This window comes from Muscardinus avellanarius (assembly GCF_963383645.1).
Source record: "Muscardinus avellanarius genome assembly, chromosome: 7".
Lineage (NCBI taxonomy): Eukaryota > Metazoa > Chordata > Mammalia > Rodentia > Gliridae > Muscardinus > Muscardinus avellanarius.
The window spans coordinates 20,362,199-20,383,071 of NC_137793.1; the positions used below are offsets into that span (position 1 = coordinate 20,362,199).

General features: G+C 46.8%; 1 protein-coding gene across 2 annotated transcripts in view; it reads left to right on the forward strand.

The window, feature by feature from the left end:
* Nucleotides 1-17,053, forward strand: part of WWC1 (WW and C2 domain containing 1) — a gene marked incomplete at both ends in the record, with an annotated part of 170,971 nt that extends 153,918 nt beyond the window's left edge. The window contains 6 exons of one of the 2 annotated variants that reach the window (XM_080698876.1): nt 494-614; nt 2,217-2,381; nt 10,319-10,411; nt 12,301-12,552; nt 15,330-15,451; nt 16,987-17,053. In XM_080698876.1, coding sequence (XP_080555002.1) covers nt 494-614; nt 2,217-2,381; nt 10,319-10,411; nt 12,301-12,552; nt 15,330-15,451; nt 16,987-17,053 — 820 coding nt within the window. The remainder of the gene's footprint in view (nt 1-493; nt 615-2,216; nt 2,382-10,318; nt 10,412-12,300; nt 12,553-15,329; nt 15,452-16,986) is intronic. The other variant, XM_080698877.1, reaches the window with a different exon arrangement.
* Between the last annotated feature and the right edge of the window lie 3,820 nt (nt 17,054-20,873).

The window sequence follows — 20,873 nt, forward strand, 5'->3', positions numbered from 1 at the left end:
ACAACAAAAATAAATAAATACATTACACCTCACTAAAATTGGGTGTTTTACTTTCTGGGGGTGCTAGAGACTAAACCAAGGGCTTCAAACCTGATAGATAACTATTTGCCACAGAGCTATATCCCCAGCCCTAAACTTAGGATTTAAAAAACAAACACCTGTGCCAGGTGTGGTGGTGCACGCTTGTAATCCCAGTGCTTGGGAGGCTGAGATAGGAGGATGGCACAGGTTCGAAGCCAGCCTCAGCTACTTAGTGAGGCTCTCAGCATCTTAGTGAGACTCTGTTTCCAAATAAAGTATAAAATAGGTCTGGGAGTATAGCACGGAGGTAGAAAAGCTCCTGGGTTTCACCCCCAGAACCACAAAAAATAAAAACCGAACACATTTCAAATGATTGGTTAAAGGTTTGGAAGCCCTGCCCTAGATGTACCCTAGGGCAGGAGAGAAGAGGCAGAGGGTTAATGGGGGAAATAACCCAAGTGTCTTTTTCTAGGAGGTTCGAGGAGGACACCAGCGAGAATGAGGCAGCAGCTGAGGAGGAGGAGGGAGAGGAAGAAGAGGGAGAAGACGATTTCTCTGAGAAAGCCTCTCCAGATGGGTACCTGGCGTTAAAGGTAGGAAGAGCTGACCTGGAGCCTCAACGTGGGAAGAGATTCGGGGCTAAGCCTCAGTTTCCAGGAACAGAGGACGGGTTCTCGGATGGCCACCTGCGGTAGCTCCTATAGGAGTGGTCCCCTCTCCACCTGTGCTGTGGTTCATTTTGGCCACCGTATTGCAGGAGAGGCAGACTTCCTTTCTATTCTCCTCTGCCCACTGCATTTCCCCTGTGTCTCTGAATGCTTGGCAAGCTTTGCAGTGACACAGGTCTCGCCCTGGCCTTGTAGTCATAGGTAGATGACTCTTTCCCTGCTGAGTCTCCATCTCCCCATCTTTAAGATGAACACAGTGAGCCAGACATGGTGGCCTGTGCCTATGATCCCTGTACCTGGGAGGCTGAGACAGGAGGATCACAGGCTGGCAGCCAGCCTCACCAGTTCAGGGAGATTCTCAGCAACCTAGCAAGATCCTGCTACAAAATAAAAAAGAAAAGGGCTGGGGTTGTAGCTCGGAGGTAGAACACCCCTGGTAGAATCCCCGTACAAGGGAAAAAAAAGAGCCGGGCATGATGACGCACGCTTGTAATCCCAGCATTCGGGAGGCTGAGACCGGAAGATTGCAGTTCGCGGACAGCCTCGGCTACTTAGTGAAGCTCTCTGCAGCTCAGTGAGACCTGGTTTCAAAATAAAGAATAAAATATAGGCTTGGAGGTTGAATGCCCCTGGGTTTCATCCCTTGACGTGCCCAAAAAAAAAAAAAAAAAAGATGACGCAGTAATATTGCCCTTGCAGACAGGTCAGAGGCTTCAAAGGAACAAGTTCTCCTTCGGCTGTATCCAAAGGGCAATAGGAAAAAGGAATCCAGCCACGTTCTTCGGCCTCTGTGTCTCCCTCCTGCACCAGAGTTGCTTTCTACAGGGATCTCTGTGTTGCTTTTTTCCACCGCTGAACATTTGCAACTAGAGCACCTCATGTATTTGCAAAGGACTACTAGGGTGGAGCTGCAGTCACCCCCAGGTGCCTGGGGCAAACCTGGACCTTCTTCCAGCTCCTCTGCACCAAGGGGACATCCCTCAGCAACTTTTCCAGCCAGAGAGACACTTTTTCCAAAACCACACAAAGGCACTAAATGTAGGCTAATAAAGCCCCTGCAGTGTTAGGTGGTTTTGTCTGCTCCTCTATCTTGTACTGCTTGCTGCTAGACATGGACAGTAGAAAACCTGGTGGCCTTGAGACCTGCTGGTTGGCTCCATAATTCAGAGAAAGGGCTGGTAGTTCTGGGCCAGGACAGTGGCTTTGTCAAAATGTGGCTGGTGCCCTGGGGGCTTGAGGATGTAATGCCTACGACATTGGCACTTTAGGTAGCTCTACTACTCGTGCGAGTTTGTTTGGGGACAGAATGGACTCCAGTCAAAGGGTGAGTCTAGACACTTTTAGCCGTGGGTGCCGTCCCAGCAGGACTGGGCTGATTAATCCAGAGGGCTGGCATGGAAAAGCCCCATCTGTGGCTCTAGGCCAAGAGGCAAAGTGATGGAGTAAGGGGTCACTGAGTAGACTTGGGGTGGGTGGCAGACACTTGGTGGATGCTGAGCCTCAAGGCTGTGGTTTTTCCCCCCACAGGTGGATAAAGAGACCAACACTGACACCGTGGCCCCATCCCCCACAGTGGTGCGGCCCAAGGACCGACGGGTGGGCACCCCTTCGCCAGGGCCATTTCTTCGAGGAAGCACCATCATTCGTTCTAAGACCTTCTCCCCAGGACCCCAGAGCCAGTACGTGTGCCGGGTAAGCAAGCATGGGCTCTGTCCCTCGCTCATCCCGCTCTGGGTAGGGATCTGGGTGACTCACGCAGGTGGGTGTCCACACACTGGTGAGCTCCTCTCAGCCTCAATTTCTTCCTGTACAGGTCACAGGCCCACCACACAGGATCGTTCCTTTTGATTGATTGATGTGATTATTTAATGACATGGGAAGTCACATGTCATGAACTAAGCGGTAGGCAGAGGATCACTTCATTTTTGATAAAACTTAAGAAGTATCACCAGGTGGCTTGTAATCCCTGCGCTTGGGAGGCAGAAACAGGAGGATCGCGCAGGTTCGAAGCCAGCCACGCTGGCTTAAGAGACCCTGTTTCCAAATAAAAAAGTTAAAAAATAGGTCTGGGGGTGTAGCCCGTGGGAGTGTATCTCAGAGGTAGAAAGGCTTCCAGGAACCCTAGTACCACCAAAAAAAAAAAAGAAAGAAAGAAAGAAAGAAATTGTGATCTTTCTGTCTTAGCAAGACCCTGTTTCAAAATAAAAAAAAATAAAAAGGGCCAGGCCAGAGCTTTAGCTTGGAGGTAGACTACCTCTGTGTTCAATCCTCAGTACCCCAAAATAAAAAGTCTGAACATGTATGAAAAAAACTATAAGGCTAGATAGCTAAATATAATATTCTGTTCAATAATTAAATATTTTTCCCTTCTATGTATTTTTTGAAACATGACTATTTCTCAAACAAACAAAAGATCTTGGAGAGAGAAATTGTAATGAGATGCCAGGAGTTATAAATTCAAGAATCTAAGTAAGCCAGGTGCCCAGCAGCCAAAAATCTAAAATCCACAAGAGGTCCGGCAGGGTGACAAGGGCCAGCCTAAATGTGGACCATTACTCGTGGTTTTTCTTGCTGGAGTATATTCATCCGATTGTTTACCTGTGAGGATCTTTGTGTAAATACATTTAAAGGGCCTATATGTGAATATTAACGGACACAACAGTAAACCGATGGTAGCAATTTCGTGTTTTTGAATTGCCACGCCATGTCACTGGTTTTTCATTGTATACTACACAATACACAGCAGAAATCAAGTGCGCCTCTAACAAAGACCGTCTGACTTGCTGTCAGCGGTGTCAACAGATGAGTTTTTGTTGTTGTTATTTTTTCCTAGGATTCTTTTAAATAAAGAATGGGGAAGCACTTTTTTTTAAAATAAAGAATGGGGAAACTCCTGCACTCCCTCAATGTTATTATTATTTTAATTTCCTCCAACCTGCTTCTTCCATATTCACACCCTGCTGTTCCCTCCCACAGGACCATTTGCAGAGATCAATAAGATCCTCAGCTTTTTGCAAAATTCCAACAGTTACAAGTGTGCAGTAGAATTCAAAGATGAAGAATGCCACTCATCAGCACTCCCCTCCCCTGCCAAGAAATCACTGTTGGATTTGTTCTTTTCCCTCAAAATTAGAATGCAGTTGTCTTTTTTTTTTAATTTATTTATTTATTTATTTATTTATTTATTTATTTTATTGGTGCACTGTATTCATACATCATAGTGGGATACAAACTTTTGTAGACATATATGCACACATCGCCCAGTCAGCCCCCACCAGATCCCCACCCCATTCTCTCCCCATCCCTCCCTCCCATGCTTGGCTTAGTGGTTGACATCTAGTATTATAGCAATTTATCCAAAATTAAAAATGATAATCTCACATAACAGTTTCATTTGTCTGATACCAAGCTTTTGATGACTTAAAGATAACATTTCAATATTTCTTTTTACTTTCTTTCTTACCAAAGAATATTTTTTTCTATTTTTTTAGGTGAAACTATCATATATTTATATATTTATATATTTATTTTTCAGGAAAAAAATCTATCCTAATATGGAATATGGACTCTAGATACCCAAAACGATCTTGAAAAAGAACAAAGCTAGAAGATATATATTTTCTGATTTCAAGCCATATAAAGCTACAATAATTGAAACAGTGTAGTACTATTCTAAAGGCAGTCTTTTTTTTTTTTTTAATAGGAGATAGAAAATAGAAGAACTTTTGTTTCCCAAATGTGTAAAGTTCTGGTCTCTTATTTAAATGAGTTCATATTAAGTGGCCCTTTTCTAGTCTTGGCATCCTCATGTAACAAGAACCTCTAGCATCTGCGACAGACTGAGCACTTCCCAGGGTTTAACCTCTGGGCCAGTTAAGAGATTCTTATGGCCAGTGCGGTGATGCACACCTGTAGTCCCAAGACTCAGGAGTCTGAGACAGGAGGATTGTAGGTTCAAGGCCAGCCTTAACAGCGTAACAAGATCCTGTTTCAAAATTTAAAAAGAAAAGAAAAACGCTGGAGGTATAGCTCAAAAGTGAATGCCCCTGGGTTCAATCCCCAGTACCAAAATCAAAAGAGAATTCCAGTCAATGCAGATCACAGGCCCTAGGTAATCTTAGGACCCTTCTTAACAAAGCCTTGTATTTTTCCTTCTTTCTTTTCCAACTGTCCTGCTTGAGCCCAAGTGTATCTCTTTCTTATAGAATCTCACTGAAGGCTCTGAGAAACAAGCTAGCTACAACATCCTGAATGCTTTCCTACCATTTCCCTTAAAACTCTATGGGTATAAGATCAGTTTCCCAAGGTGATACTTTAACCCTCTGCTTTTTTTTTTTTTTTTTTTTTTACTTTTTTTGCGGTACTGGGGATGGAACCCAGGGCCATTCTACCTCCGAGCTGCACCCCCAGCCCTATTTTTTATTTTTATTTTGAAACTGGGTCTCACTGAGTTGCAAAGAGCCTCACTAAGTAGCTGAGGCTGTCCAGGAACCGCAATCCTCCGGTCTCAGCCTCCTGAATGCTGGGATTAGAAGCGTTCACCACCACGCCAGCTTAACCCTCTGCTTTTTATCTACAAAACAAGCATAACCAAATTCCCAGCAAAGAGCATTAGGGCTGTGCTGCACCTGCGCCCTGTCTTGACCCCTCGGCCATCTCCACCTTTTCCAGTCTGATAATACTTCACTTCCTACTACTAAATCCTGTCCCCATCAGGGTCCTTAATTACAAGCTACAGAAACATACTGTGAGCGGTAGATGCAGGGAAGAAATTTTTGGAAAGGTGAGGCAAGCCAGCCACAGCCAAAAGCCTGCCACTGAGCAGTCAAGTGATGTGGCCCCCCGGCCCACAGCTGCCTCTGGAATCCTAGACTAGTCTTCCTTATCTATAGTTTTCTACCATTTCAGTCACACACAGTCCACTTCAGTGCGAAAATATTAAATTGAAAGTTCCAGAGATCCTTTCTAGGTTTTAAATTGCACATGATTCTTAGTAGCTGATGAAATCCCAAAGCTGTCTACTCTATCCATCTTGGGATGGGACTCAGCCCTTAATAGCATACTCGTGCTATCTTTGCCCCTCTCATTCCATTGGTCTCTGTCTGTTTCTTTTTTATTTTTTTTCCGGTACTGGGGATGGAACCACCCAGGGACATTCTACCTCTGAGCTACACCCCCAGCTCTATTTTTTTATTCTTTATTTTGAAACAGGGTCTCACTGAGTTGCCAAGGGCCTCACTAAGTAGCCGAGGCTGTCCACAAACACAGATCGTCCTGTCTCAGCCTCCCAAATGCTGTGGTTACAACTATGTGCCACCACGCCCAGCCTTGGTCTCTGTCTTAGCCTTCTCACTGCCATATTCCAAACAACTGACCATACAACTTAGGAGAGGGTTTGTTTCATTTCCTCACCGTTTCCTTGGAGATCTCAGAGCTTAGTCCATATGAGGCCAGTGCCCAAAGTTCAGGTCATGGCAGTGTAAAGCAGAGAGAAAGAAGAGAGCACAAGGGCTCTGCTCCTCAGTCCTGGAGGCTAGAAGCAAGAGCAAGTACAACCAGGGGAGGGCGACCATATATAATACCCAAGGCCACACCCCCAGGGACCCGCCTTCACCAGGCACATCTACACGCTACCGCCCTGATAAATCCATTAACTTCTAAACCCAACCATTACTGTCTCTTAGCAGCCATCTCTGTCACCATGGTGTGTGTGTGTGTGTGTGTGTGTGTGTGTGTGTGTGTGTATTACTGGAGATTGAATCCAGAGGCATTCTAACTCTGGGCTATACCCCCAGCCCATTTTTATTTTTTGTTTTGAAAAAGGGTCAGCTCTCACCTCCAGCCTCAGCAACTTAGCTAAAGCCTGTTTCAAAAATTGTAAAAAATAGCCGGACATGGTAGCGCATGCTTGTAATCCCTGTGCTTGGAAGTCAGAGACAGGAGGATCGCTTAGGTTTGAAGCCAGCCTCTCTGGCTTAAGAGACCCTGTTTCCAAATAAAAATATAAAGTAGGTCTGGGAATGTAGTCCGGAGGTAGAAGGGTTTCCAGGAACCCCAGTACCACCAATAAATAAATAAATAAATAAATAAATAAATAAATAAATAAATAAATTTTTAAAAATTGTAAAAAATGAAGTAAGTAGGGCTGGGTGAAGCTAAGAGGTAGAATGCCCAGGAATTCGATCCCCAGTAACATAAAAAAGGGCAGGAGGTCTTGCTAGATTGCTGAAACCTCGCTGTCCTTGAACCTGTGATCCTCTAGTCTCAGCACCCTAAATACTGAGATTACAGGTGTGTGCCGCCATGCCCATCCCACTATCAGTTTAACTGTCGTATTATTACAGTGCTTGTATTCAAGTGTTTACTTAATAATGGTCCCAAAATGCAAGAATATTTTTACTGGCAACTGAGATAGGACAAAGTTAAGCCATGAAGCACTTCCTTAAGTGAAAAGGTGAAAGAAAGACCTCAACTTAATGAGGAGGGAAAAAGCTATCATATGATGAAGTTGCTCAGATCTCTGGCCAAGTATTGTTAATCTCTTACTGTGCTTAGTTTATAAATGTTATAGATATAACTGTATTTTACATAGGAAAATATAATCTATATAGGGCTCAGTACTATCCGTGGTTTCAGCCATCCATGGGGCTTTGTAACCTTTCCCTTGTGGGTAAGGGGCCACTGTGATCCTTATGTCTCTACCAGGCTCCTGCCACTACTGGCCACAGAAGCCAGTATTCATCACTAATGGCTTTTTCCCAAGACATGTACAAATATAGCACATTTGTGGAGCAAGAGAGTGCCCTGTTTAAGGACCAAAAGTCATAGCAACAGAGAATTGGATTCAGTGAACTAGGCTGTGTTTCAAAACCTAGTCAGACCCAGGCATGGTGACACATGCCATAATCCCAGTACTTGGGAAGCTGAGACAAGAGGATCTCAGATTTGAGAACGGCCTTAGCAAGTAGTGAGACACATCAACCTAGCAAGACCCTATTTCCAAGTAAGAAATAAAATCGGGCTGGGAGCATAGCTCGAAAGAGAATGCCTCTGGGTTCAATCCCTAGAACCACACACACATACACAAAGGGCTGGAGGTGTTTCTCAGAGATAGACTGGCCCTGGGTTCAATCCCTAGTACCACAAAAAATAAAAATAAAAAAACTTAGATTTGCATACAAATTAGAGCTTGATCCTTTCTTGCCTCTAGCTGCACGGGAGGCATGGAAGCAAGATGTGGGGCTTCCCTGGAGGGAGCTGGGTTTTCTTTCCTACCAAAAATCATGAGGTGAAAATTTTTCCGTCCATAAGATGGGATTTAAGATGCCAATCAGCAATACTCCTCCCTCCTGGGCAAAAGAAGAAAATATCTTCTTGTCGTCTAATCTTAACAAACCACCCCACATGGCGCATTGTGTCTGCACATTTCCTAGGTGCAGAAACAGAGACTCGGATTGCCAAAGTGCTGTTTTGCCAGGCACACAGTGAGCAGGTACAAAGCCAGGTCTGACTCCAAAGCCTCCGGGCTCTCTTTCTCTCAGAGCTACCTCCTGAGGGGCTTCCTCTGGCCTCCTGGAGTCTAATTGTGAGTGGCCCCTTCTCAGCATTCTACTCGTGTACAAAATAATGTCTTCAGCAGGTCCTGTCTCACATGGTAGATTTTCTGGCTTGGGCTTTCACTAAACTTTTAAATCCACTAGAGTAGGGACAGTAAATCACACTCCCTACAGCTCTCCACAACACCCACATGATTTATTAGCAGCGCTAGTCCATTTGTCGGTTGACACGATTTGACCCAAAGATACAGTCCTTCTGAAATTCTCATTCCCGAATAAGCTCCCTGTGACTTTAAATTACTATTCTTCTGTGCGCCTCAGTTTCCCTAGTTTTAAACAGAATAATGAGGCGATATTCTTTATCATGTATCAGATACCTTGACATAAGAATGTAGATGCCACATTCCATTCAAACAATGCAGGATGAAGCCCCTTTCTGGTACCACATGCAGCCACCTGTTCTTAGGAAGCCGCCCCAGTTATTAAGACATGGGCTTCATTTCTGCCCCCCCCCCCATGTGCAGCCTGGGGGTATGTAGTCGGACAGGGCCTTGAACACTTGCTTTGACGGTCTCCAATGGGTGAGCAGAAAAAGCATCACTGTCTCTCTGAGCCATTGCTGGAATTGTTTGAGGACAAAAGCACCTTTTGCATAGTAGCTGCTCATCCACGCAGCCACTGTTAACATTTTTATCTGTTACCCTGTTTCTGGTTCTGGCTGAGGCCACCCCGGGGCAGCAGCTGTTTCGTCAGTCGCAGCTCTGGAGTAGCTGTGTTCATCTACTTAGCACGACTACTCATACAATTATCTTCGTAATAATTAAGTGTCAAACATAACACCACCAAAAGCAACTCTAAAGACACTCGTGGCACTGATGTGACTGTGACCAGGCAGGCAAGGTAGATGGGCCTGTGTCAGCCCCAGGACCTTGGAAATAGTACTGAGAAAGAAGCCCGGGTCCTGGGGAGGGGGCACATACCCTCAGTAGGAAAAGCATCTCTTCTTGACCATAGGTGTGACTTTCGATCATGAATAAGAATCTGAGCCCTGTGTGGGTGGAGGTCGGGTAGGGGTGTAAATAAGTAACTGATTAGAGGGATTTTGAAGGTGGAGAGTTTTTATTAACTTGACCCCCACAGCACCTATCTACCCAACCTTTCCCAGGATATGACCTCCATGGGATTGCTTTTGCGCTGGCTTTTTAATTTTTTTGTTTGTTTGCTCGCTTATTTATTTATTTTGTTTGCTTGTTTGCTTTTGTTTTGCAGTGCTGGGATGAAACCCAGGGCCTGGCACATGCTGGGGAAGCACTTTTCTGCCACTGAGCCATACCCTAGGCCCAAATATTATTCTTGACAGTGTCTCTGTTTGAGCCAGTGAAAGGCAGTCTCTGTGGGTGACAAGAAAGAGTTGGTGCACACAGCTCTTTGTATAGTAGGTCAAGGAGACGTCTACCCACCAGTGGCACTGATGTTAAGCCCTGCCGGGTGGCTTATCAGCTCACCAGCCTTGGGCAAGTTCTGTCACTTTCTGTGTCCTCATTTTTATTTTATTTTTCTTTAGTGTGTGTGTGTGTGTGTGTGTGTGTGTGTGTGTGTGTGTGTGACGTTGGTGATTGAACCCAGGGGCATTCCACCTCCTTATTTTTTATTTGGAAACAGGGTCTTGCTAAGATGCTGACAGCCTCACTAGGTTGCTGAGGCCGGCTTCAAACCTGCCATCCTCCTGTCTCAGCCTTCCATGTACTAGGATTACAGGTGTGCGCCACCATGCCCGGCTCGGTGTCCTCATCTGTGAAATGGTGATGCTCCTGCCCTGTGTGGTTGTTGGGAGGATTCACTGAGATACCCCATCTAATTTAACTACATGCAGAGACCAGCGTGCAAACAGAGCATCGTGCACCATGCATAGTATGTGCTCAGTGACTGCCTGGGGCCCAAGACAGGCAACTGGGGGTTTGCACAAGGAGCACGAGGACTGGGCTGAGTGGGAGCCTGGCTTCCTTCCAGCCCGATGTACCTTCCAGAATGCACTCTTCCCAAGCTTGACTTCCTTCGACTTTTCTCTCGCAGCTGAATCGGAGTGATAGCGACAGCTCCACTCTTTCCAAAAAGCCACCTTTTGTTCGAAACTCCCTGGAGCGGCGCAGTGTCCGGATGAAGCGGGTAAGTCTACTCAGGGCTGTACGTGTGCCTGCTTCTCCTTCGTTTCCAGAAGGCTTGCACCCTGTACATGCCGGTGCTGACGGATGGCCGTTTGTCCTCTCTGAAGAGTGTTGCTCTCACAAAAGTCGTTGGCATTTGCCAACAGCGGAAGTTTGGCACAACACACCGTGTGGCACCTGGGGAAGAAGCCAAAGGGCAAATGTCACCTATGATCACGACAGAGAGGTGTGCACTTGGCAGCCTGGGTGGAAATCTCGGTCAGGACACCACCAGAGTGTGTGATCCACAGGGAGTGGTTCAGTACCCCCTGCAAGCAAGTGGGCTCCTGTCAGCCCTGTTAGAAAAGGCCCAGAAGGAGGCTACAAGCTGTCCCCCAAAAGGGGTCTGGCCCTTCTGAAAGGAGCCACATTGAAGGATCAGGGTGAGGTGTGGGGTTCAGTGAAGGAGCAGCCCCTTCGTAGGACTTAATAAGTCAAGCCTGAAGAAGACGGAGGGAGCCTCCCCTTTGAGCTTCACAGAGGTAAAGCAGTTCTATCTGGTTTGATTGCAGAAGAAACCCAGAAGCCAGGATGTCAGGAAGGAAAAGGAAAGAGCAGAGAACAAAGAAAAGAGAGAGGGTGTGGGAGGAACAGAGGTGCCCACGCTCCTGCAGACCTGCCTGCAGGCAGCCAGGATCGGGCAGGGCTGGGTTGGGGATGTGGCTCACTCGAAGAGCACTTGTCTGGTGTGTGCACAACTCTGGGTTCCATCCCCAGCGCAGCAAAAAGAAAAAAAGAAGCTGGATGTGGTGGCTCACACTTATAATCAGAGACAGGAGCATCATGCAGGTTCGAAGCCAGCCTCAGCTACTTAGTGAGGCTCTCAGCAACTTAGTGAGACCCTGTTTCCAAATAAAATATATAAAATAGGTCTGGGGGTATAGCCCAGAGGTAGAAGGCCCCTGGGTTCCATCCCCAGTACCAAAAAAAGAAAGAAAGAAAGAAAGAAAGAAAGAAAGAAAGAAAGAAACAAAGAAATCCACGTATAAGGCTAGCTTTAGTCATGATTGATCCAGGAGTTGGAACAATGTCATCAGATTCCATTTCTCCTGCCAGGACACTACTCCTGCTGATTAGCTTAATTCTTAAACAGGGTCATTCCATGTGCTGGTAAAGAGGACTGTCTTTATATCAGTTCCAGTTATAATCTTGCTGTTTTAGCAATCCCTGTGTAAGATATTGCCTGTTTTCTAAGTAGTTGAGCAAAATGCCAGGCTTGATTATCATTGGCTGGGCTTAGATAACATACCCACCCTTGTCCCTGAGATTCTCATTGGCCCAGTTCAGGTCGCGATCCCATCCTGGGTGGCTTGTAGAGGACACATAGATTGAGCTGGAGATCCCGGAGGGATAATGAGGGTGCTGGGAAATGACTGACCACCCCGGCAGGCACAGTCAAGAAGAGCCGACTTGCCCTCTCATGGAGGATCAGGCCACTGGGAGGGAACGCTGCAGGACAGGATGCGGCGGGCAGCCATTAAGCCAGGGTGTGACTGTGGAGGTATAAAGTGGTTTGCCGTCCAGACTGACTGGGTGGGTTCTGCGGCCAGCCTGTGGTGTGGACTCTCAACTCAGTTACTTGCGCTCTGTGTAATTTAGACCCCATACATAGGTCTCATCTGTGACCTCGTGGTTGTCATGATGAGAAAATGGGATATGGCAGTAAAATGTCTCAGGCTCATAACACACGCTCAACCAACGTGAGCTGTATGCCGGAGACAGTTCAAGGCAGGAGGGCTCTGGGGGAGAGCAAGCGCTATTTCAAGGGAGTGAGTTGCGGGAGGAAGGTGTTGGGGTTCAGAGGAGAGGTTGATGTAGTCTCACTGGGCAGAGCTGGCCAGTAACTGGAAGCCTCATCCACCCCTGCAGCCTTCCTCAGTCAAATCCCTGCGCTCAGAGCGCCTGATCCGCACCTCGCTGGACCTTGAGCTAGACCTGCAGGCCACACGGACCTGGCACAGCCAGCTGACCCAGGAGATCTCGGTGCTGAAGGAGCTCAAGGAGCAGCTGGAACAAGCCAAGAGCCATGGGGAGAAGGAGCTGCCGCCCTGGCTACGGGAGGATGAGCGCTTCCGCCTGCTGCTGAGGATGCTGGAGAAGAGGGTGAGTGAGTGAGTGAGTGAGTGAGTGAGTGAGTGAGTGAGTGAGTGAGTAACTGCCTTAAAGAGGAACCGGAGCATCCCACGGGCTGCTCATTCTCATCAGTTAAGGCAGCTTGGGTCTCTTTGCCTACTTTAGACATGGCTGCAAGACCTTATTTCAGGGTTAATGCATTGGTGGGAGCCCTTACGAGTTCACCGTGCTGCCCTTCATGGCCTGCAGTGGGCACCGCAGCTGGGCTCGGCATGCACTGTAATAGCATAAAGCTAGGCCCTGAAATGTGGCTGCCCGAGCAGCCCACCCAGCATTATTGCCCAGGGGAGAGGAGCTGATCACGTCTGAGGTGTGAGTGGCAAGTGCCCTGGCATGCTTACGGGGGACCTGTCCCCTGCTGTAGTGAGTAAAAGGGATTGAGCTTTACCTCGCAACACTGGGACAGGTTTGCATGCAAGGGAAAACCCTCCCTGCACCTTCAAAAAGTCCTGGGGTAAGCCGGGCGTGGTGGTTCATGCTTGTAATCCCAGCATTTGGGAGGCTGAGACGGGAGGATTACACAGGTTCAAAACTAGCCTCAGCTACTTAGTGAGGACTTTTACAACTCAATGAGACCCTGTTTCAAAATAAAGAATTAAAAATATAGGGCTGGAAGTGTTACTTGGAAGTAGAATGCCCCTGGGTTCCATCCCCAGTACTGGAAAAAAAAAAAAAAGATGCTGGGATACCACTGCTGGGAAGTCCACAGGAACTCCCAGGAGCTGGGGGCTTTTGCTTCTAGATAAAGTCCCTCAACGGCTTGATGCAAAGTTTCCTGGTCAGAAAATCCCCAAGTGCGGCGGCTACTTAGGGTCTCCCAGAGCCCCAGGTATCGCCTGATCTACACTTAGCAGATGCTGGATTCTCTTCCACAGAGCATGCAGGGTTCTAATTGGCTAAAAGACCTGCTTACTTACTTGAGTTACATTTAAATTAAGTGGATGGGTAAAATTTTGAGTTGGGCCACAATAAAAAAGCAACATGCAGGTCTCTGATTGGCACTCATGGCAAGAAGAGCCTTTACTAGTCCCTTCTGCACACAGCCAAAGAGTGTAGAGAGCCCCCCACACGGGGTATCTGCCTGGATTGTTGCACAGGCCACCAGTTGAGATCCCAGCTCTGGGTGTAGGAAATGAGGTGGTACAGCAGGAAGATGGTGCTGAGCTCGTTAGACCTGGACTACTATGAGAAACTGAGTGGCAATTCATAAGTTTCAGAACTGCTTATTTCCTTTTCTTTTTTTACGGTACTGGAGGGTGAAACGCAGGGGCATCTACCCCTAGCCCTATTTTTTATTCTTTATTTTGAAACAGGGTCTCACTGAGTTGCAAAGGGCTTCACTAAGTAGCTGAGGCTGTCTGCGAACCATGATCCTCCTGTCTCAGCCTCCCAAATGCTGGGATTACAAGTGTGTGCCACCACACCTGGCCCCAGAAATTTCTAACTTATTACTAATACCCTGCATATTCACAAATAGGGCTATAATAAGAGCACTAAGGGAAAAACAGAAAATTAGGATGCTTTAAGGAGGAGATAACGCTTTAAGGAATATATCCTAAACCTAATGTCATCTATCTGTAGTTAGCTGTTATATTTATCGTTGACCTTCCTGGTGGTGAAGGCAAAAAAGAGGTGAGCCAACCAACGTGTATACGCATCCCCTTAAGAAAACACACACTAAGAAGACTTTGCCTTTCAAATAATAAAGGAAAGAAAAAGTATATCCATCACCTCTACTAACAAGCCATTTAAACAATGCAGCTTCATTTATCAAAATTCTTTGTGCCTTTTTTTGGTGTGTCCTGGGGGGTTAAAGCCAGGGGCAGTGTATCTCCAAACTACACCCTCAGTCCTTTTCACTTTTTATTTTAAGCAGAGTCTTGTTAAGTTGCTAAAGTCGGCCTTGAACCTGCCATCCTCCCCTCTGAGCCTCCCAAGTACTGGGATTACAGATGCTCACCACGACACCCGGCTTCTTTGTGCAAAGTTTTTAAGTATATGTTACCTGGCTATGATAACATAGGGCTCTCCAGGTCTTTTCTCCAACATGCTGGTATAGATTTACATCAGAAAAGAGGCAAGTAATTTTTTTTTTTTTTTTTTTTTTTTGTGGTACTGAGGGTAGAAGCCAGGTTCTTTTCTACCTCCGGGTTATACTCCCAGACCTATTTTCGATTTTATTTGGAAACAGGGTCTCACTAAGTTACTGAGAGCCTCACTCAGTATCTGAGGCTGGCTTTGGAACTTGTGCGATCCTCCTGTCTCAGCCTCCCAAGCGCTGGGATTACAAGTGCACGCCACCACGCCCACCTTGAGGCAAGTAATATCACACCTCTTAAGCACAACTGCATGATGTGGAATTGAGGTTTCAACACTTGTTAGTTGTTTGATGTTAAAAAAATTTTTTTGGTAACATGCTCGAACTTCATTTTCCTGGTCTGTAAAATAGAGGTGATTAGACCATCCACCTGGCTGGGTGACAGAGGACTAAATGAGGCAGTTTGTGCTTTCCGTGCAGTTCCCACCTCCTCCTGGCCATCAGGCCCACACAGGTATTCAGTTCCTGGTCCCCGGACTCCGCTCACTTGGCTAGACCGTGCACTGCCCTGATCGTTCTGAATTAAACCCTCCCACAGGGGAGCCTTCTCCTCCCCTGGGCTCAGCCTGTGCAGTTGCGAGCTCTGGGCTGCCTGGTTCAGGAGGCCCTGTGGACCCTGCCTCGAGGCCTTACTTGCTTTGCTTCTCAGATGGACCGATCAGAGCACAAGGCCGAGCTGCACACAGACAAGATGATGAGGGCAGCCGCCAAAGACGTGCACAGGCTTCGAGGCCAGAGCTGCAAGGAGCCCCCGGAAGTGCAGTCTTTCAGGTGAGCCGGTGGCCCAGCCAGCCCCAGCCTCCTCTCCCAGTCCCCGCCGCACGCACGGTCTCCCACCGAGCTGCAGCGTGCTCTTAACAGATGTTCTCCCTCTGCCAGGCGTCCCTGGTGATCTGTGAGCACTGCGCGTTCCTCCCCCGCCTGTCGTTATCAGTCCCCACACAACTCAAGCTAATTTGTTAGATCCTCTTGTTTAATGAATGAGCCACCTGCTCCGGCCTTTCTTCCTAGTGTTTCCATCACTGGTAATTGCAGAGGATTGGCTGAATGATAAATAAGCCTGGGGTGGGAGGGGGGATAGACGCCTGCCCACTGGGCTTCCCTGGCTCTGCTGCCAGCTAGAATCTCAAGGAGTCGCCTTCTAGTCCTACCGGACCAAGGTATATCAGAGGAGGCTCTCACATACCTTTAGGCCCGGGCCTCCCAACCATGAAAGGCCGTGTGTTTAAATTTCTAGTGTCTTCTCAGACAAGGTACACGTATTTGCATATGCGCTCAAAAAGACCCCCTCATGGAATGAATCTAAACATTATAAATATACTGTAATTTGTATAACTATGTTTGGGTGTCTCTCAGTTTTTTGAACAAATTGAGAATTCGAAACAAAGAATGCTGGAAGTGGCCCAAGGGCCCTTGGTTTTTTGTTTTGTTTTGGCAGTACTGGGGATGTAACCCAGGGGCCTTCTACCTCTGGGCTACACTCCCAGACCTATTTTATATTTTATTTGGAAACAGGGCTCTTAAGCCAGCTCGAACCTGCATGATCCTCCTGTCTCAGCCTCCCAAGCACGGGGATTACAAGCATGCGCCACCACGCCTGGCTTAATGTGCAACATTTTTTTTCTTTCTTTTCTTTTCTTTTCTTTTCTTCTTCTTTTCTTTTTTTTTTCTTTTTCTTTTTTTTGGTACTGGGGATTGAACCCAGAGACGTTCTACCTTCAAGCTATACTCCCAGCCTAATTTTATTTCTTACTTGGAAACGGTATCTCACTGGGTTGATGAGAGTCTCACTGCTTGCTGAGGCTGTCCTCAAACCTGTGATCCTCCTTCTCAGCCTTTCAAGTTACAGGATTTACAGGTGTGTACCACCACACCCGGCTTACTTTTTTTTTTTTTTTCTTTTTTCTCTTGAGATGGCATCTCACTTTGTTGAGCAGGCTGGTCTCAAACTCATAGGCTCAAACCATCCTCCCTCCTTAGCCTCTGAGTTGCTGGCACCACAGGCGCCTAACGTGCCCATTGTCTATAAGTTTTTTATTGTTTTGACTAGAGTTCAGGGATGCAGTGCCCTCTAATGGATAGAGGACCAGGGATGTTGTTAACCATTCGCCAATGTCCAGCACATCTCCCACAAGAATTCTCCTGCCTAGGCATGAGAGTATAGCCCAGTGGTAGGGTACAGGCTCAGGTATGCAAGAGGTCTTGGATTCTATCCCTAGTAACCAAAGAAAAAGCATTTTCCTGCCCCAAATATTTATCAAGTGAGTTTGAAACCCCCTGTTCTACAGGCATTGCCTCTTTTACAGGGAGAAGATGGCATTTTTTACCCGGCCTCGGATGAATATCCCAGCCCTCTCTGCAGATGATGTCTAATCACCAGAAAAGTATTTCCTTTGTTCCGCTGACCACGCTGTGAACATTGACTGTGGCTAAGGTTATTTATGTGGTGTTATATGAAGGTACTGAGTCACGAGTCCTTTAGCGCTCTTGTTGGTTTGAAGATGAACAGATTTTTTTAGTTTGGGGTCTATTGTTGTTATTTAAAAAATACACACAAAAACAAAAAAACTCACATAAAAACAAATACAAAAAAAAAAAAAAACCAGCATTACATGACAAGATTGTATAGTTTGTATATTTAGGAATGTATTTTTGGGGAAAGAAAATTTAAATGAACGAAAGCAGTCTTAAGTTGCTGCTCTTCCTACAATCGTCTAGATTTTTCTCTTTGTACAGCCACGCCTTTTAGAGGTCTTCCTGCAATAAGAAGTCATGTTTGAAGGACAGGATTCCTAAAAGGATACCCTGCAGATGGTCCAGCACAGCTAACTTTTCCTAATGAACATATTTTGTACAATATTTAAAAAAAAAAAAGAAAGAAAGAATACTGCACAGAAACCATTAGGGGGATTAAGAAGTGCATCCATGAATCTTCATGAGCTGTGATGTGTTCCGAGTGACCGCCTGACTTGGATGGGGCAGCGCGGAGCTGGCCGGGCAGCCCAGCCCACTGGCGACAGGCCACGCCGGTCTCAGATGCCCAGTGAAACCACTGATGAGAGTGAGGGAGGGCTCTGGAGAACCCCGCTCAGCTTCGTCTCCATCAATAAAGTGGCCTTTCAACAAGAACTTCCTTGCGCTCTTTTTCTCTCCCATCCTTCACTTCTGTGTTTCCCTGAGCTTTTGTTGCTATTATTAGTGTTCTCTTCTTTTAATCCTTTCCCGATCTCTCATCCCAATCCTGGAAATTATTTCTTTTTTTTTTTTCCATACTTGATTGGAATGATTGCTCAGCCTTTTAGGAATCTAAATTCCCAGTGGAGATCGGGAATATTCTCTGTTCCATCCTCTCTCTCTCTCCCCCCCCCCTCTCTCCCTCTCTCTCTCCCCCTCTCTCCTCTCTCTCTCCCTCTCCCTCTCTCTCTCTCTCTTTCTCTCTCTCCCTCTCTCTGTCTCTCTCCCTCCCTCCCCCCCTCCCTCCCTCCCTCTCTCTCTGTATGTGTGTGTGTGTGTGGTGTGGTACTAGGGATTGAATCCAGAGCTACATACCCAGCCCTGTTTACTTTTATTTTGAAACAGAGTCTTGCTGCATTGCTGAGGCTGGCCTCTAATCTGTGATCCTCCTATCTCATTCTCCCAAATACTGGGATTTCAGGTGTGCACCACCTCGCCTGGCTCTCTCTTTAAGTGAATCCCACCTCACAGGTTGAGAGCTGACTTTGCAGTTTCTTCCTATGAGTAGTGCTCTGTGACATCCCCAACTCAGCTGCAGTGCATCCTAGAGTTCAGGGCTCGTGTCTCGAGCTGCTCTGTGGCCTCTCGTGCTCACATGGGTCAGGGCTCTGCATTTGGAAGTCAGCCTTGCAGAAAGTAATAACAATCGCAACAAACTCTCTTCCAACTCTCCCTTTCAATGTTACCCTGCTCGGTCTTTTTCAATGTATGTTGTACCCATCTATATGAGAAGCCCCTGGGTGTCTGCATAAAAATGTAATGGAATTTAGCCCTGCGGTGGTGCGGTGGAGTGCTTGCCTGGCATGCACATGGCACTGAGTTTAATCCCTAGCACTGGAAGAAAAAGAAATAAAAAAGCAGATTCTTGGCAAGTACGGTGTAGTAGACCCAGTACATGTTCACGTCCATGCTAAGGAGATGCTATAAATTGAACCCAGAGCTTTGTGCATGTTAGACAAATGCTTTAAACACTAAGTTATATCCCCAGCCTCCACCAAAGTCTGTTGTGCACTGCGGAGTGTCTTTATTTACTTTGGTTCTGGGTTGCAGGAGATGGAGTGCAGGGCCTCACACATGATAGGCAAGTGCTCTAGCATTAAGCCGTGCCCCAGCCCTCCACTGCACTATGAGGCTCCCACTAGTGTGAAATGAATGAAGCCCAGGCAGGAACAGAGGCAGAATGGGGAGGCCAGCCCTCCACTGAAGAGTCCCACGGGAAATGTTCGTGTGCATCGCCCTCTCCTGGCCACTGGGGACGGTTGGGGGTTGGAGGGAGTGGGGCCCTTTCCCTTGCTGCTCTGGCTCTTTGCCACCCCCCTGCAGTGCCTTCTCATACAAACCAAACTTACACTGGCCTAGAATCTGCTCTTTCTACCCCTATAGCTTCTAGGGCTTGCAGGAGCTGCGGTTTGGATATAGTATGGATGTGTCCCCCCCCAAAGGTCCCTGTTCTGATATTCCATCTCCAGTGTGGCAGTTTTGAGGTGATGGAACCTTTAAAAAAATGGAGCTTTGTGGAGGGAGATTGGGTCCAGGGGCCTCAGGAGGAGTGGATGCTGATGTCACAGGTGTCTGAACACCTGATCTGCATGCACCACTCACCTGCCCACACACACTCCCACCATGACGATACCACCTGCTGCAAGGTCCCCACCAGACCTTAAGATGCGATGGTATCATAATCATAGGCCTCCGAAACTACCAGTTGAATAAAACCTCTTTTCTTTATCAAATGTCTCGCCTTGGATATTTTGTTATATCTACAGAAAGTGGACTGACTAAGAAACCTGACCTCCCTGGATAGTTAGTACTCAATTTCTCCCCAGGTCTCTGCCCCCTCCTTCCTATCTCTAACACAGTAGTGCCTGATAGGCAGCGGACTCCCTCTCTCCTTTAGTGGAATTCTATCCCACACATGACAGGTTGACTTCACAATGTCCACACATGAATATCAGCATCATTCCTAACTCAGCTGTAGTAGGACTTGATGCAAACTTGCAAGGTTATGAAGTAAGGTTCCTTCTCTGTTACACCTCCGCCTGTGTTTGGCTATAGCAGTCAAGGTCAGCCCCTCACTCCCCCAGGACGGTGGTTTCTATCAAGTAGAGGACCTGTGGATGGGAGAGTACGGGAGACTGTGGCTCACTGCCGCTTCAGCAGTGGAGCACTGATGGATGGGGAGGTCAGGACACCTGCGGAAGGCACAGACCTTCCTTCCGCTCTGCTGTTGCTTACTTAGAATTGCTAAAGAAAGAAATGTCCAATTGGATTCATGCATCCAGAACCTTCAGGAAGCCAGCCCACAAATGAGAAATAACCTGCTCAAGGTCACCCAAATAATGAATGGCCGGTGCTAGGGTATAGATTTTTGTCTTCCAACTTCAAACTGTGTTCTCTGCCAGCTGTAGTTTCTGGTCTCTGGCAGTATTAGCACATCACACAAAGCTTTCATTATAAGAAGTTAGAATATTTGGTTTTAAAGAAAGAAATCATGAAAATGCAGTGGTTTCTCTACAGAGATTTAGGAGAAAGTCAGGGTACTAATGTTATGGTGCTGGAACTGTTTCGGTGGCAGATGTGTTCCGGGGGCCGTGTTGGGCTCCCAAAGCCATTACAGTGAGGTGTGTAACCGCGGGCTCTTGTTCTGAACTATGTGTAGGAAACAAGAGCCCGAACTCCTATAATCTTTAAACAATTTTATTATTACAAAGGTGGAAATATGGGACAGATTTAATAAAGCCCTATACCCGTGGTAGTATGGGGTGACACTTAAAGAAGTCACCTGAGGTTTTCCTGGACCCAGGACATTTTATACACAGTCTTTTGACCAGACTACATCGGCCCTTTCTCCAAGGCAGGTCTTTTGATGTGGGGATTCCTTCCTGTAGACCTGCTCTGTCTCCAGCACAAATCCCAAGTCTTTTTTTGTTACACCCCAAAATGTGTTAGTTGATTATCC